The sequence below is a fragment of the Aythya fuligula genome, chromosome 28 (assembly GCF_009819795.1).
Source record: "Aythya fuligula isolate bAytFul2 chromosome 28, bAytFul2.pri, whole genome shotgun sequence".
Taxonomy (NCBI): Eukaryota; Metazoa; Chordata; class Aves; order Anseriformes; family Anatidae; genus Aythya; species Aythya fuligula.
The window spans coordinates 2908730-2925144 of NC_045586.1; the positions used below are offsets into that span (position 1 = coordinate 2908730).

The 16415-nt window shown below is 50.1% G+C and overlaps 1 protein-coding gene across 1 annotated transcript; it reads left to right on the forward strand.

The window, feature by feature from the left end:
* Window positions 1-5867: 5867 nt before the first annotated feature.
* Window positions 5868-9259, forward strand: LOC116499591 (methanethiol oxidase-like). Its single transcript, XM_032204341.1, has 9 exons — window positions 5868-6050; window positions 6557-6677; window positions 6767-6949; window positions 7284-7463; window positions 7765-7839; window positions 8007-8128; window positions 8226-8318; window positions 8441-8559; window positions 9097-9259. The coding sequence occupies exons 1-9, from the start codon at window positions 5883-5885 to the stop codon at window positions 9257-9259; spliced, it is 1224 nt and encodes a 407-aa protein (XP_032060232.1). The 5' UTR covers window positions 5868-5882.
* Window positions 9260-16415: the final 7156 nt, after the last annotated feature.

Genomic DNA, 16415 nt, shown 5'->3' on the forward strand with positions numbered 1-16415 from the left:
GCCACAGAAGCTCCATTTTCTTCTCATTCTCTGAGGCAGCCAAGTGAATCTTTCTGAAACATGATATACATCTCATTTATTTCTCTAATCTTTGCCTTAAGTCCTGTGTAATCACTATTGACTGCAGGTTTTGAGGCCGAGCACATTGATCTTTTAAGGATTGTTTGCCAGGTGGTGGTGGTGAAGCTGTTAAGAAGTGTACATTTCATGGGCTTGTCCCAGAGCACAAGTGTCCTTTCCCTGCAAAGCTTAATTTACTCATAAATTGATCGGTGTTATACAGCAGACACAGCATAAAAATAATGCGTATCTAATCTGAAGCCATGTGTTTCCAGAGCTGGGTTATATTTTAACATCTATGTATGTGATATTATAAAAAATCAGCAATAAAATTGTTCTTCGAGTCAGATGGAGCTTCACTTTTTTTCTTCTCTTTAGTATATCATCTTTTTCTGTTTCAGAGAACATAAAATGTAACATCATTTCAGAAAGTAGCAATGACATTTGTTTAGAAATTCTTAGGTGAAGAATTTATTTTTGCTGAAGTCACCTTTGTTCCCATTATTACAAGCAGAGCTTCTCTTCCATTTTGTACAACTGGAGAAAAAGAAATACTCAAACGTTCATTTAATACTGTTGCAGAAGGTTTACCCACTGGCTAAAACCCATCCTTACTCACATGCACATAAAACTCTGGGTCTGCATACACTATTTGATGTTGTTTGTTGAAATCATCATCTCTTGGGAAGCAGGTAAGAATGTGAAGAAACCAGCTAGTGTGACCTAGGCTCGTGGAGCTGATGGTACTTCCAAACTGCTGAGTATCCTCAGAATGACTTCGTTTGCTGGAAGTTAAAGTAAGTAATCTTCTAGATGGCCACAGGAGGGCATAGTGCAGCTTACCTATTCCTTGCTAACAATATTTTCTGTTTTTCTCTCATTTATTGTTAATTTAAGGTTACAGATTCATTTACGTTTTTGCAGCCAAGTCACATATAAGACAAATAAATACCTATATATAAAAGGTCTTCTCCCAGCGTGTTCAGTGTGCAATACAAGTCCACAACACGTTGCATAACCCCGTCATGCCCATGATCAAAATGACAGCATGTTCATCCCTATCAGGGCTGGAAGTGATGGGCAGGAGGAGGGACAGAGCTGCCACCACGGTCTGGGCTGCACCGGAAAGCCCCCAGTTGCTCTTCCATGTCAAAGCTTCCTACCTGTGCCTGCCACAGGGAGCTCTTCTTGGGCTGGTAGCAGGCTGTAGCAATGTTGTTCCCCACCAACCATTGCTTGCATTCCTGTTGGTGTTGCTGAGCCTGCTCTTATCCTTCTTCCTATCAGCTTTAATTAGAAAACTCTACGCCCCACAGCTTGGTTTTGTGAGGGATGCCAAAGACGTCACCGAGGAAAGCCAACTAGGATGACCAGCACACTGTTAATGAGCAGCAGACTAATGAAGTTTTTAATTAGCAGGTGTACAGGCACAAGAAGGTGCATTGAGACATGCACAGGGTGACTGCAAAAGCACTCTGTCAGGGGCAGCAGCCAAGCCCCTGACGTTGCCTCTGATGGAGCAGCCGCTGCAGCTGCACCCTGCCATCAGGCCTGAGTGTCCTTCAGTGGGCAGCATCCCCTGGTGCCCATTTTCTAGAGCACATCTTCAGGCCGTGCCAGCCTGAAAGTCAAATTCCGTGGAAAAAATGAGCGTGAGCCTGTGTGCCAGTCATTTTGCCTTTGCTGCCACCTGACCCGAAAGCATTTGGCAAGCCCAATCACACGGAAGGTGATTCCAGTGCGTTTCACTGCCGTGCATGTATTTCCCCCCACTCCTACGTGTTACTCTCAGCTCATCAAGGCAGAAGGGCAGTCCTGGGCTTTGATCTTGATGGCATTTCTTGACCCCTCCTGGTGTTGGCAGAAGATGTAATTTCTTTCACAGGAGCCGCTCTTGCCTTGAGTAGGACTCCACTTCTCTGGCAGCTAATCAAACAGGGTTTTGTGCCGCTGCTTTGCGTGCTTTGTGCTCTCCTCCGTGATGGTCTTTTACCAACTTCTTCTTGTCTTACAGAGAAACTTGACGTAGCTGGGCAGCAGCAGTGGCAGCACAAACTGTCCATTGATGGTTTGTGTGGAAGGGTCCAGCTGTGGCAGGTAACAACCCCTCTTCAGCCTGCCTTTGCCCTTGGCAGTGAAACTGATGAGGCGCATTTGTGCTGAACAGATCACGAGTTCTTGTAAGAATCCTTGGGCAATGGTGTCAGCTTGATGCTCCTCTCTCACAGAAAAGACCAAGAGTTTGGCTGCTCCCGTGTCCCTCTGTCACCTGTTTAGAGAGCTGTGCTGAAGCCAGAGCCATTAATTAGAGCCTGGGCGAGATGTCCTCTCTCCTGATAGGGATCTCCCGAGGGCTTCTTTAGTGGCTCTGTCAGATGTTTCTGCATTCCTACGTGGAGCAATTACTTACCCGATGTAATTTGCCCGCTGATTGAGGAGTTCTTCCGCGAGATATGGTACTCGTTCACGTTCCGCGGCACTTGGTGGATTGTAGGGCTTTGTGCCACCCAGTCAGGACCCTGTCCCAAGAACCCATGGAGCTGTGCAGTTTGTCCAAGCAGGTGGACATGGAGACACCTCCAGCATCAGTTTTCCTTGGCATTGTTCTGCTTCAGGGAGGTGCAGAGAGGATGCGGCCACTGCTGCAGTGCCGTGTTGTGACGCCGACCTGCCCTGAATCCTCGAGGTCCCTATTTTTCACACGTCGACTGACTCTCCCGTGTGCAGGTGCAAGCCTGAGAGGCAGCTGGCATGTCTTGATCCTCAGATGTGCTGGACCAAGACTGGCACAGAATGTACATCCTGAGGCATCCGTCCCTGGCCATAGTTGTCTTCTGAGTGCTTGGGAGCTGGTGGCAACTCCTCAGGTCTCCTGTGAGCTCAGTACTGGTGGAGCCCCTGCCTCTCGGAATCCCTGGATCCCGGTTCTTCCGAGCTCAGGAAGTCTTCTTCACGGGTGGAGGAACCTGTGGGCCTGGCTTTCTGAGCTGGTGGCAGGGAGCCCGTGTCTTCCTCTGAGCCCTCAAACAGAGACGTGCCTTGTGTCAGGGTCCAGATTTTGGAGGTGCCTTTGGTGGCCTCCATGAGTTCAAGCCTCGTAATTTCCAGGAGGCTGCTGGTGGGGCCAATTATCTAGCTGGGCTTCTCATCCCTCGTGTGGAATTTGCAATCGCTGCACATTTCTATTGCAAGAAGCTGGGCATGGGGGATGGCTTTAATTAGCTTGTGTCTTGGCTGGGCCATGGAGGCCTCCAGAGCCCAAAGAAGTCCCAGTGGAGATGAGCAGGGCCCCAGGATCAGATAGGGGTGGCTTGTGCTTCAGGAAAGGACCTGCATGGACTAGCAGATTTTTCCTCTAGATTGGTGGTTAGCAAGGCGGAAACAAGCCACAGCGCTGGTCTGGCACCTCCCAAACGCTTGGGAACATTCGCTCCTCCCTTGGCAGCCTGCTTTCTGCCCCCCACCCCTTAGTCGTGTATATAAGGGCCCTCCGAGCAGCCCTGGCACTACACGACCCACTCCAGCAAGGCAGACAGCAAGCTGCTCCTCCAGCCCCAGCACCTCTGCTCTTGAGGACAGTGAACCAGAAGGCCTTCAGCATGGGTAAGAAACACTCTGCAGCCTCCCCACAGCAGCTCCGTGCCTTCTCGCTCCATCCTGGCCCTGGCTCCAGCCTCTGCCTGGGGCTGCAGACATCCCACCTTGAAGCCGAGTCCCACTTGTGGACTGGGAGCTTTGTTCCTCTGCAGCGCTGCAGGAAGGTGGGACTGAAGCCTGGGGCTTTGCCTGGCAGGGCACAAAGGTGTCTTTCATCTTGCTACTGGTCTGCTTCCAGGGGCTTAGCTTTGCTCATTCCAACCCCCCTGCCTTGGGCAGGGACATCTCCCACCACACCAGCTTGCTCAAGGCTTCATCCAACCTGGCCTTGAGTACTTCAGGGATGGGGCATCCACAGCTGCTCTGGGCAACCTGTGCCAGTGCCTCACAGCCCTCATAGTGAAGAATTTCTGCCTTATATCTAGTCTGAATATTTGCAAGTAGATGCTGGTCAGAGGTCCCCACTGATGACGAGGGTGGGCGAAGGTCCGCTGGGTGGGATGGAGCCTTTTGAACTGACAGCATTTAAGGACGTGGATGTTTCTCCTTTCACTTTTCTCTTTTTCTCAACTCAGACAGATGCAAACTTCAGTGCTACGACTACCCCGTCTGCCCGGACGTTGTGAAAGGCAAGTCCTCTCAGGAATGTTTGGAAAGGGGGGCGTTTGTCAAAGGGGGGTGTTAGCTTCAGACTGGATGATGACAAAGCCTGAGTCTTTTAGAGACCACCGTTCATTAATTGCATGTGCTTAGTCCCTTCCCTCGGTGGGAGAAAACTGGAGCTGTGCAGTGATCAGTTTGTGTTGTGTTCTCAGCTCTGGGCCAGTAGTGAGCCAGGGCTGGGCAGTTGTCATTGACCAAGGAGGAAGGTTGTAGCTGCAGAAAATGTGGCTTAGTCTTATCTGAGTCTGCTGAAACTTTTTTTTTTTTTTTCTTTTATGGTCATTTTATGTCTCTGTTTAACACAAGTTTTCTTTATTTGAAGCTCCTAGGGAAGAGGTCGCTTATGTGACCTGTACTTACCGAGAAACATGCATCGACCAACCTGACTTCTTGGCCACTGTTGATCTCAACCCCAGATCTCCGTATTACGGCCAGGTACCTGTGCCTAGACTGTTTCTACTGAGCTGATGACTAGCTGCTGTCTTTGTGCTTCCTGATTCATGACGGTTACTCCTTTCTGCTATGGAAAATCAGAGTGCTTTCCAGCCACTCTGTCATGCTTGTTGGTTTTTTTTATGCCTTGCACCTTCTTGTCTTTCCACATCTTCATGTCTGTCTCTGGGTTGATTCTTTTATCCTTCTTCCTATTTGTTTTTCATGTCCTCTTCATGACTGTCTGGGCAACCAATAATTTTTGCCATGACAGGCCTATTTCTTGCTTCTCCACTGGCGATACACACCAGCCCGGGATGTTGTCTGCTATGAATGTTAACTTCCTGCTGCTTTTCTGCTGTCCCCTGTGTACCTGGCTCCAGTTGAATCATCAGCATCTCTTTGTCTCAGGGGACAAGCCAGTAGGGATTCACTTCCCAACTCATTTCCATAGCAGCTTGGTGCTACTAGTGAACTTTTGAGCACATGCTCTGAATCACCCTGCCAGTGGCTGCTCAGCAGGGAATATGTTCGCTAGTGACCCAGATGGTTTAGGGTATCCTGCACTTTTGCAGATTTCAGCTTTTTTCTACTGTACTGCAATTTCAGAATGCTCTGAACCAACCTGTCTGCTATCATCCTAAACGTGAAATCCTTCAGAAACAAGTAAATACTAGGCAGATTGTCTACATCAGGGGTGTATATATATTACCTGATTACTCCATTACTGCAAGAGATTAGGAGAAAATGCACTTTAAAGAAAATACAGACTTCTGAAAGTCCACTGTTCAGAGAAGCTTCCAGAGTGAATCACCTGACATGTCAAGATGATAATCATCATTTCTTCATATGTAATTTTCTGAATTTTAGTGGCATGGGGTGAGGAATTCTTGAATGAATCTTTGATATCTCCACATTTCCCAGCTGCACACAGTCACCTGTCAAAGGGCAGTGGCTAGTGTAAGGAGCAATGTTCTCCTTTCTGCGTCTCTAGAGGCAGTCCCAGCTCTAGTCACATGGAGGCTACAAAGATAGAAGTATCTGCCTGTATTAATGTCCCCTTTTCTCCCTGCCTCCCTGACTGAACCCTAACTTTGCCTTTGACTGCCTAGGTGATCCACCGCCTGCCCATGCCCAACCTCAAAGACGAGCTGCATTCCTCAGGGTGGAGCGCTGGCTGCGTCTGCTTTGACAATATCACAACAAAAAGGAACAAGCTGATTCTCCCCTGTTTGATTTCTTCCCGTATTTACGTGGTGGATGTGGGTTCACAGTGCCGGGCTCCCAAGCTGTGTAAGGTATGCCTGAGCTGATTCAAAGGCAACTTTCTGGGAAGGACTTGGGAACTCGTGCTTCTGGAATAATGCACAGGGAAGAAGGTTTTCCTCCTCTTCTTTTCATCCCCCTGATTTTAGAGACCTGGGTCATGGTTCCCCCTCGGCTTTCTCCTTCTCAGGCTGAGGGGAGGCTCCCATCCCCGTTTTCTTGCCTTCCCTGTGCCTGTTGCATTCAGGGAGTGTCTAATAACTGGAAGCCATGTAGCACCCCATGCCTGGCCCCCATCCCAAAGAGTAAGGTGGGCAAATAAGCTCTTACAAGTTGCTGCATTCATGTTGTCCTTGTAAAGGAGAGCTCAGTGGCTTCTTCGCTTCTTTCCAAGGATGAGCAAGGCCTAGCAGGTGTGATTTCTTCAAAAGAAAACTCCTGTGAACATCAGAAACCTCACAGGGCAAAGACTCTGCTCTGCCATGTAGTGTGAAATAAGCAGATCAGTCAGACTTACTCGTGTATACACTTCTTTCAGATGATTGAGCCAGTGGATGTCTTCTGGAAGTGCAACAAGGGATACCTCGGTGTACCTCATAGCCTGCCTAATGGTGATATACTGATTGCCAACATGGGAGATCCAGCTGGCAATGGAAAAGGTACTTTTCCCTACAATAAGACCATGAACAACATGACTGGTTGGAAAGATGAGTATTCGATCTGTTGTGCATGCCCTCTTGCATCACAGGAGGATTTATTGTGCTGGATGGAGAGACCTTTGAGCTGAAAGGTAACTGGGAAAACGAGTGCGAGGCACCCCCAACTGGCTACGACTTCTGGTACCAGCCCCGCCACAACGTTCTCATCAGCTCTGCCGGACTGGTTCCAAAACGTGCGGGGCGTGGATTTAATCCTGATGATTTGAAGAAAGGTGAGAATGGGGATGCAAGCACTGAGCCAGAACTGACCAGGGTCATGGGAGGATGTTGATGCGGTTGCTGAACGGTCCAGAACCGGGGAGAGGGGGCAGGCGGAGTTGTCCCAAAATGGCCCGTTTTACAGGCACTGCCCCAAGGACGTTCATCGTCTCTCCTCAAGACAGGCTGGTTCCTGTTCTCTCCCTCTGCTCCCAAAGCCACTGCATTTTTGCTGCTAATGCTGGGTAGCCGCTGCCGTGGCTGTCCCTGCCAGGGAGCATTTTTAGGTGATAGCGATCTCCGTAGCTCCCCTGCCCTCTCCTGACTCTCGCCTTTCCTCTTCCTCAGGGGTCTTTGGGCGCCGCCTGAACGTGTGGAACTTGTCCTGCCGCACCCTGACCCAGTGCTTTGACCTGGGGGAGGACTCTTTGCCCTTGAGCGTTAAGTTCCTCCACAACCCCGATGCTGCTGAGGGCTATGTCAGCTGTGCCCTGAGTGGCATCATCTACCGCTTCTACAAGACTTGTTGTGAGGCAAGTATTCTGCCAGCAGCCACCAGAAACCCAGGCGTGAAGTAGGCACTGCACCCAGACTCTCTGAATTTAAGAAGCGATTGGACTGTGCGCTTAGGCACATGCTCTAAAATTTTGGGGAGAGCTGTGCGGTGCCAGGAGTTGGACTCGAAGATCCTTAGGGGTCCCTTCCACCTCGAGATATTCTATGATTCTACAATCTGCCTGGCTGTGCAAGTGGGCGAGCGCAGGGGAGGGCTCTGGCCTGAGCAGCCAGGAATGCCCACGGCACGGTGTTTGTGCTCCTTTGCAGAGAGACACCTGGTCAGTAGAGGAGGCGATTCAGATACCAGCCAAGGACGTGTCGGGATGGATTCTCTGCAAGATGCCAGGTTGGTGAGCCCCGAGGTGGAGTTGCCCTTTTCCTCTCGGAGTGTTGCGTTGTGCAGCCTGGCAAAGCCCAGCGGCTGTGCCCTGTAAACCCAATGCACGCCGTGCCAGAGGGGCTGAGTTTTCTGCTGACGCCGCCTCCTCCAGAGTTCTTTTTTCTGTGCCCTAGCTTTCACAGCCGACATGGTCATCTCCTTGGATGACAAATACCTGTATCTCAGCAACTGGCTGCACGGAGACATCCGCCAGTATGACATCTCCAAAACCTGCAAGCCCAGGCTGGTGGGACAGGTAAGGACAGGCAGAGGGGCTTGCAGCGTTGCTTCCTTATCAGTACCTGGTGGTGGTTACAAGACAAACCACACATCTCCCACTGCCTTGCTTCCAGGTGTTTGTGGGAGGCAGCATCCTCAGAGGCGGGCCCGTGACTGTGTGTAGAGATGAAGAGCTGAAGTGCCAGCCGGAGCCCTTGGTGATCAAGGTGAGCTGTGTTAGGAGGGGAGGCAGCCATTGTGCTCTGCTTCTCTGCTCTGCTGCCTCTGCTTTTGCTTGTCTGCTGAGAGAAAGAGGCCCTGACATCACTGCTCTCTGTTGTGCCTCCAGTGCAAGAGGGTGTATGGTGGCCCTTGTAAGATGCAGCTCAGCTTGGATGGCAAGAGGCTGTACGTCACCAACTCCTTCTACAGCACGTGGGACAAGCAGTTCTACCCGAACGTGGTCAGGTAGGAGATCTGGGGGAGGAAAGGGGCCTCTTTTGCAAGGCCTCCTTGCTAGAAGTGGGGAAGGTGCCTCACCCGGGGGACTGCAAGGAATCCCTTGCGCTTGCTCTTGTTGAATTGCACACGCAATTGTCTCCCATGCACCTCTGAACCTGCTCCCTGTGTGGTGCTGCAGTGGCAGGGCTTGGCTTGGGAGCGCGTACGTTGATCGGCCTTGCAGGTGGAGTGAATCCATCTGTGGGTCTCTCAGAGCCAGGCCACGGCTCTGCTCCACCAGAGGCGTTTTGGTTTAGTAACGATGACCTCCAACACAAAGGCAAGCTGCAGCCTGTCTGTCACATCATGCCTGGCGGTTTACTCGCCTCCGGTGAGAATTCAGCACGGAGCCATGGGTGCTGGTGTTAGCCACTGCTGGGAGTGAGCCTCTGCTGTCTTCTCTGTGGAGAAGACAAGATGTCAGGGAGAATGCCTCCACCTCATGAAGGGCATGAAGGGCCCCGTGTGCTTGTCTGTAATACCTGCTCTCTCACCCCCCTGCAGGGAAGGCTCTGTCATGCTGCAGATTGATGTGGACACTGAGAAAGGAGGCCTGACCGTGAACAAGAACTTCCTGGTGGATTTCGGAAAGGAACCCAATGGGCCTTGCCTTGCCCATTCTATCCGCTTCCCTTGCGGAGATTCCACCTCCGACATCTTGGCCTAGACGCCATCGCCTAGACTCCCTTCTTCTCTCTAGTCTTCGGTGCAGCTGTTAAAACAGAGTGTAGGGTAATTGGGTCTGGGGGTCCCCATTCGTTGCTGGAATCTAGGTTTCTGCTAATGTGAGCTACAGCTCAGCTGTCCTGTTGGAGGCTTTGGTTCGGGCAGACCAGTGGTGAGCACAGACACAGTATTCACCTTGTGGCACCATGTGTCTGCCTTTGGTTTCAGTGCAAAGAAACCCCTGGGCACGCTTCACAGAGCAGGGTTAAGGGTGCTTGCTACTTATCGTGTAGAGATGTGCACTATGCACAGCACCATTTCACAGATGTCTGCATACCCACCGTGCTGTTTGTCATTGCTGTGGGGCCTGTTGGGCACCTTTCTTGCTGGCCTCAGCCTGATAGCAATTGCTGTGGCGTAGCAGGGCCTGGTGGGAAGTTGTTGAACTCTGTTATGATTCAGAGCTCATTCACACTTGGAAATGAAAGGCAAAGAAAGCAAACCAACCATTTTGTCTGAATTGCTGTTCTTCATCCAGGTCATTCCTGGACAGTCTTTCCCTGGTGCAAGAGCACTTGAGGCTTGCTTGTGGCATGCTTGGGTCAATATTGTATTACAGCCAAAGGAGCGAGTAGTGCTTTAATCTGAAAAGAGGTGCCTGTTTCCTGACACTGGTTTGCTCTTGTGTTCTGCTTTAAACACAAATAAAATTGTTCTTTGCATCACCTAGATCTTCACGTGTCTTATTTCATTGAACCTTTCTATAATGTTTTCAGCAGTGGTTAATGATAAGGTTGATGTTTGGGAAATCACCTCTACATAGTCACCGATAGTGCAAGAGTGCCTGTTTGTCTCTGTGAGATGCAAAGGTTGCAAAAATGTCAATATATTGTGGATCATTACAAATTTTAGCTTTTTACTTATCTACATTGGAAGAGTAACTTCATTTCCTTCCTTCACCCCTTCCATCAGCAAACTTATTGCTGGGTTCTTCTGTGCACCCTTATTGGTCCTAGAGAAAATCCAGCCTTTCTGGAGATTGCTTCCATAACTTCCTGAATGAGGTGTCCAAGAAGTCTGGAAGGAATTGCCCTTTGTGGAAGGGATAGGGGGTTTCCTCTCCCCACGGAGCAGAGAGGATGAGGTTAGATGAGGGCCCAAGTTGCAGTGGTGAGCCTTGGGTGGGAAGCATCCCTGGGGTACTGCTCTTCAGCCCCACAATCGCTTGGGAGTGCGTGACCCCTTGCTGAGGTCCTGCAGAGCTTCCCTATCAGAGGAGCCTTTCAGGTGATGTCCCTGCTGGTGGGGTGGCTCTGGAATGAGCTCTCCCCTTCCTTCAGACCCCTGCCAAGCATGGGTCTCTCCAGAGGCGCCGCCTCCTCTCCATCGGCTGCAGGGAGGGTCTGGGCAGCAGGCACCCTGTTCCAGGCTGCAGGCCAGGTGAGGTGAATCTGCTCTGGAGACCTGCCCTTGGGACGGGCCAGGCCCCATCCCCATTCGCAGAATCACAGAATTGGAGAGGGGTTGGAAGGGACCATGGATATTGCAGAGGATGGAAAAGTGGATTTATTAGGTCATTTTACTATAGATAAAAATAATCTCTAATAGAAGACACTGACCTGTTTCCTGCCTTCATGTTTGCTACCACAATACGTAGACACTCACCAGAAACTCATATGAAGAAGTATAAAATAGTTCCTTGGAGTGAAACCTGAAATGTTTAAGTAAACTGCTCAGTATATGAGTTGAGTTGCATATATTTGCCGAGTTGCTAATGCCTGTTTTCAGGTAGAGACACGGAAGACATGGGGCTCACAATGCATCCACTGCTGTCATGTAGCTTGGATGCCAGGAAAAAAGACAGGTGCTGCTTGTCCATGCTCCCCAGCTGCATGCTGCTGCCACTCCTCTGGTGCCAGGTGGAGTGATTGTGGGGCTGTGGAAGAAGTCAGTTCAACGAGCTGATCTGGCAGAAACCTGAGCCGCCAGAAACGTGACTCACTGTCCATTGGTGTGGACAATTTCCCTGTGGCTGCACGTGGCAGGGCTGTTCAGTGGCAGCCTGAAGTGGCTGCTCATTAGCTGGTGCCTGAAATCACAACCTAAGGATGTGGGTTTCAGATGGGTTTATCCGGTTGTAGCTGTGGGACATAGTGGGGAGGAGTGAGCCCACTCTTCCCATGCTTCTGGTCAGATATTTCTGCCCCCTCTCCTGTGACTCTTGCTCCAATAGCAAACAGCTCACTTGTAGGGGAAAGGGTGGCTGGAGTAATAATGGAAAAAAGACAGTCAGGTGCCTTGAGGGAGGCAAAACGCAGTCATGCTATGCTGCAGTGCTGTCCCTCTGCAGGAGGTGAGCTCGGCTGACTTTGCTCTGGGCTGGGCTGAGCCTCCAGCTTCTCTGTAGCTGAGAGTGGGGGAAGCATCCACTGAGCCAGGTTCGTGAAGCCCGATTGCTTCATGATGGTGTTGTGCACTCTGCTCACAACCCACTCCCACAGTACACGAGGAATCAGATTTGATCTCCTTCATGAGGCTGCAAATCCAGTTTATCTTCTGAAACGACTAGTCTGGTCATCCTACTCTTGCAAAGGGTGTTCTGTGAACCCCTGTGTCTGTGATGCGATCCATCTCACCCAGCCTTACAGCAGGACATTCTGGAGGAGGACACGTGCGTAGTTGCCTTCATTGCCTTTATGCCCATGGAGAGGGAAAATGGCATACTGGCAGGGTGTTTCAAGTCACTCAGAGTTGGCCATTTCAAACAGGTCAGATGAATGAGAGCCAGAAAAATCATCTCCTGATTTCTTTTGCCTCAAGGACTTTGTGCCTGACATGCTTCAAAGCATGGTGAACTTTTCATAGAATCATAGATTCAGACTCGTAGAATCATTATGTTGGAAAAGACTTTCAAGATCGTCAAGTCCAACCATCAACCTGACCTAGATCCAGTGTCAATGCAGTCTTGAGAGCACTAGCAGACTCTTATCTCTGTCTTCAAAAGGAACATTTTCAGCTATCTTATTTTTTTAGGTAAATGTTTTTAAGACATTCATTGGCATGGGCTGTGTAATCCAGTTCCTGAAAGAATGTCGGACTTCAGCTTTGATCTCTCCACCTGTCCCAGCCAGAGATGTGCTACCAAAAAGCAGCATCAAGGCCAGTACTACCCTCACAGCATCCCTAGAGGCAGTCCCAGCAGCAGCAAGGCCTAAGTGACTGCTTGCATTAAGGTCCCTTTCTCTGCTTCTCTGAGTGAAATATTTTTGCCTTTGGCTATGTGATCCACTGCCTGTCCAACCTGAAAGATGAGCGTCATCACTTCAGGATGGAATGGAAGCATCACATGTTTTGGTGATGTGTCATCAAGGAAAAAGAACAAACTGATACTTCTGAGTTTAATCTTTTTTCCTGATTTTATGTCACGGATATGAGAACAAACTTATGGGCTCCCAAGCTGTGCACACTATGCCTGAGGTGGCACGCTTCTGGGAAGTAGATGAGATCTGGAGCTTTTGGAAGAAGATACAAGGAAAAGGATTTTTGGATTACCCCTCAATGCTTGTGTAGGCAAATATAGAACTGGGACCCATCCCTAGTCACTTAAAATGCAAGTCATTAAAAACGAGATCTTAACCTAGATACAGAAAGAATTGCAAAATGTGAGAGACACTTATATTAGAACACAGTTCCTTTGTCCATAATGCCAGCTTTCTTTTTCTTTTTCAGAGGAGATTGGTGGATTTCAGAAGGAACTCAATGAGCCTTGCATGCTCATGATAGGAGCTTCTCTCCTGAAGACAGCACATCTGATGTCAGGTTGTAGAATTGTGGAATTGTTTCCCAATTCCAGGAAAAGCACGTATCTTTCTATGTCCTCAGGTTAGAGAAGGACATAAAGTGTCTTTTTTCAGCAGAGACTTTATCCAAGAACTTGAACCACTGTAGCTTAAAATATATTGTTCCTCCGTTGGCTTATATCTGCAAATAACAGGCAAGTGCCAGTGAGGTGACCTCCTGTTGTCACCTTCCTTTCATTCAGCAGTGCAATTTCACATTTGCTATACATTTTTCCTCATGCACAAGAAGGTTTCAGGTGAGCATATATCAGTCTGCTTCAAAAATCATCCTCTTTGTCCTCTCTATTTCATGTTCACTGCTGCTGGTAGAGTTGGAACATGGGGACCACTCATTCCACACATTGGCTGCGATTTCTGTGTACCTTGCTGCTGGTGAAATGTCAGGCCCCACCAAAGTTCAGGTAGAAAAGACAAAAACGAATTGGGCCTCACTCTGTGAGTATAAATTGGCCAGCAAAGATCTGCTTCATAACATCAGCAAGACAGACTGGCAGCTGCTTATAATCAGACTCCCTGTGGGTTAGGATCATTAGTCAGTAAACACTGATGTGTGGAGCTGTGAGAGCTCCAAGCTGACACACTCTAAGCCACATCTTGAAGAAGTTAACAGTGAACTTTGTTAAGCTTCCTGTGCCACATAAACAGGTTGCAAATTAACCACCAACACCTGTGTTGCCCCTGCTGTTTGTAGTGAAAATCATGGCTGTTTTAACACAAGCAGTGGATGGTGTGCTTCCCTTCCTGAAGGGGGAAAGGGACTGCAACAGAGACCTGCAGCATGATGAGGTCTTAGATAACATAGCTCTGCTGGCATTTTTTGCTGGGGCACTGGTGACAATGAGAGTCCTTCCAAACTCTGGTGCTCCTTTCGTGCACAGTGCCTACCTGAACTATCTGAATCTGGTAGAAGGCTGTAAGAAGAGTAAGGGGGCAGGCCAAAAGGATAGGAAAGGGGGATTTCAGAATGCAGGATCGTGAGCAACGCTGAGATACACCAGGGCACCTCCAGGGTTATATTCGAGGATCAGGTGGGAAGGGACAGGGCGTCCACCCTGGAGAGCTGGGGAAAGGTCACAGGGTGGTCCCATCATTGGGGGAGTTGTTGCTTGGGTGCTAAGAGAAGCCTCAGTGTCCTCAGTGAAGCAGGGTCTTCTCCCAGCACATTCAGTGTGCAGTGCCAGTCCACGCCAGAATGCTTCACTCCGTCATGCCCATGATCACAATGACAGCATGTTCGTCCCTATCAGGGTTGGAAGTGATGGGCAGGAGGAGGGACAGAGCTGCCACCACGGTCTGGGCTGCACCGGAAAGCCCCCGGTTGCTTTTCCACGTCACAGCTTCCTACCTGTGCCTGCCACAGGGAGCTCTTCTTGGGCTGGTAGCAGGCTGTAGCAATGTTGTTCCCCACCAACCATTGCTTGCGTTCCTGTTGGTGTTGCTGAGCCTGCTCTTATCCTTCTTCCTATCAGCTTTAATTAGAAAACTCTACGCCCCACAGCTTGGTTTTGTGAGGGATGCCAAAGACGTCACCGAGGAAAGCCAACTAGGATGACCAGCACACTGTTAATGAGCAGCAGACTAATGAAGTTTTTAATTAGCAGGTGTACAGGCACAAGAAGGTGCATTGAGACATGCACATGGTGACTGCAAAAGCACTCTGTCAGGGGCAGCAGCCAAGCCCCTGACGTTGCCTCTGATGGAGCAGCCGCTGCAGCTGCACCCTGCCATCAGGCCTGAGTGTCCTTCAGTGGGCAGCATCCCCTGGTGCCCATTTTCTGGAGCACATCTTCAGGCCGTGCCAGCCTGAAAGTCAAATTCCGTGGAAAAAAATGAGCGTGAGCCTGTGTGTCAGTCATTTTGCCTTTGCTGCCACCTGACTCGAAAGCGTTTGGCAAGCCCAATCACACGGAAGGTGATTCCAGTGCGTTTCACTGCCGTGCATGTATTTCCCCCCACTCCTACGTGTTACTCTCAGGTCATCAAGGCAGAAGGGCAGTCCTGGGCTTTGATCTTGATGGCATTTCTTGACCCCTCCTGGTGTTGGCAGAAGATGTAATTTCTTTCACAGGAGCCGCTCTTGCCTTGAGTAGGACTCCACTTCTCTGGCAGCTAATCAAACAGGGTTTTGTGCCGCTGCTTTGCGTGCTTTGTGCTCTCCTCCGTGATGGTCTTTTACCAACTTCTTCTTGTCTTACAGAGAAACTTGACGTAGCTGGGCAGCAGCAGTGGCAGCACAAACTGTCCATTGATGGTTTGTGTGGAAGGGTCCAGCTGTGGCAGGTAACAACCCCTCTTCAGCCTGCCTTTGCCCTTGGCAGTGAAACTGATGAGGCGCATTTGTGCTGAACAGATCACGAGTTCTTGTAAGAATCCTTGGGCAATGGTGTCAGCTTGATGCTCCTCTCTCACAGAAAAGACCAAGAGTTTGGCTGCTCCCGTGTCCCTCTGTCACCTGTTTAGAGAGCTGTGCTGAAGCCAGAGCCATTAATTAGAGCCTGGGCGAGATGTCCTCTCTTCTGATAGGGATCTCCCGAGGGCTTCTTTAGTGGCTCTGTCAGATGTTTCTGCATTCCTACGTGGAGCAATTACTTACCCGATGTAATTTGCCCGCTGATTGAGGAGTTCTTCCACGAGATATGGTACTCGTTCACGTTCCGCGGCACTTGGTGGATTGTAGGGCTTTGTGCCACCCAGTCAGGACCCTGTCCCAAGAACCCATGGAGCTGTGCAGTTTGTCCAAGCAGGTGGACATGGAGACACCTCCAGCATCAGTTTTCCTTGGCATCGTTCTGCTTCAGGGAGGTGCAGAGAGGATGCGGCCACTGCTGCAGTGCCGTGTTGTGACGCCGACCTGCCCTGAATCCTCGAGGTCCCTATTTTTCACACGTCGACTGACTCTCCCGTGTGCAGGTGCAAGCCTGAGAGGCAGCTGGCATGTCTTGATCCTCAGATGTGCTGGACCAAGACTGGCACAGAATGTACATCCTGAGGCATCCGTCCCTGGCCATAGTTGTCTTCTGAGTGCTTGGGAGCTGGTGGCAACTCCTCAGGTCTCCTGTGAGCTCAGTACTGGTGGAGCCCCTGCCTCTCGGAATCCCTGGATCCCGGTTCTTCCGAGCTCAGGAAGTCTTCTTCACGGGTGGAGGAACCTGTGGGCCTGGCTTTCTGAGCTGGTGGCAGGGAGCCCGTGTCTTCCTCTGAGCCCTCAAACAGAGACGTGCCTTGTGTCAGGGTCCAGATTTTGGAGGTGCCTTTGGTGGCCTCCATGAGTTCAAGCCTCGTAATTTCCAGGAGGCT

What these genes read in the sequence shown, in the direction of transcription:
- LOC116499591 (XM_032204341.1), top strand. Translation starts at nt 5,883, where the DNA reads ATGCCCAACCTCAAAGACGAGCTGCATTCCTCAGGGTGGAGCGCTGGC. An exon ending in GGGCTCCCAAGCTGTGTAAG is followed by an intron (nt 6,051 to 6,556) that starts GTATGCCTGAGC and finishes CACTTCTTTCAG; the next exon opens with ATGATTGAGCCAGTGGATGT. An exon ending in CGGAGCCCTTGGTGATCAAG is followed by an intron (nt 8,319 to 8,440) that starts GTGAGCTGTGTT and finishes TTGTGCCTCCAG; the next exon opens with TGCAAGAGGGTGTATGGTGG.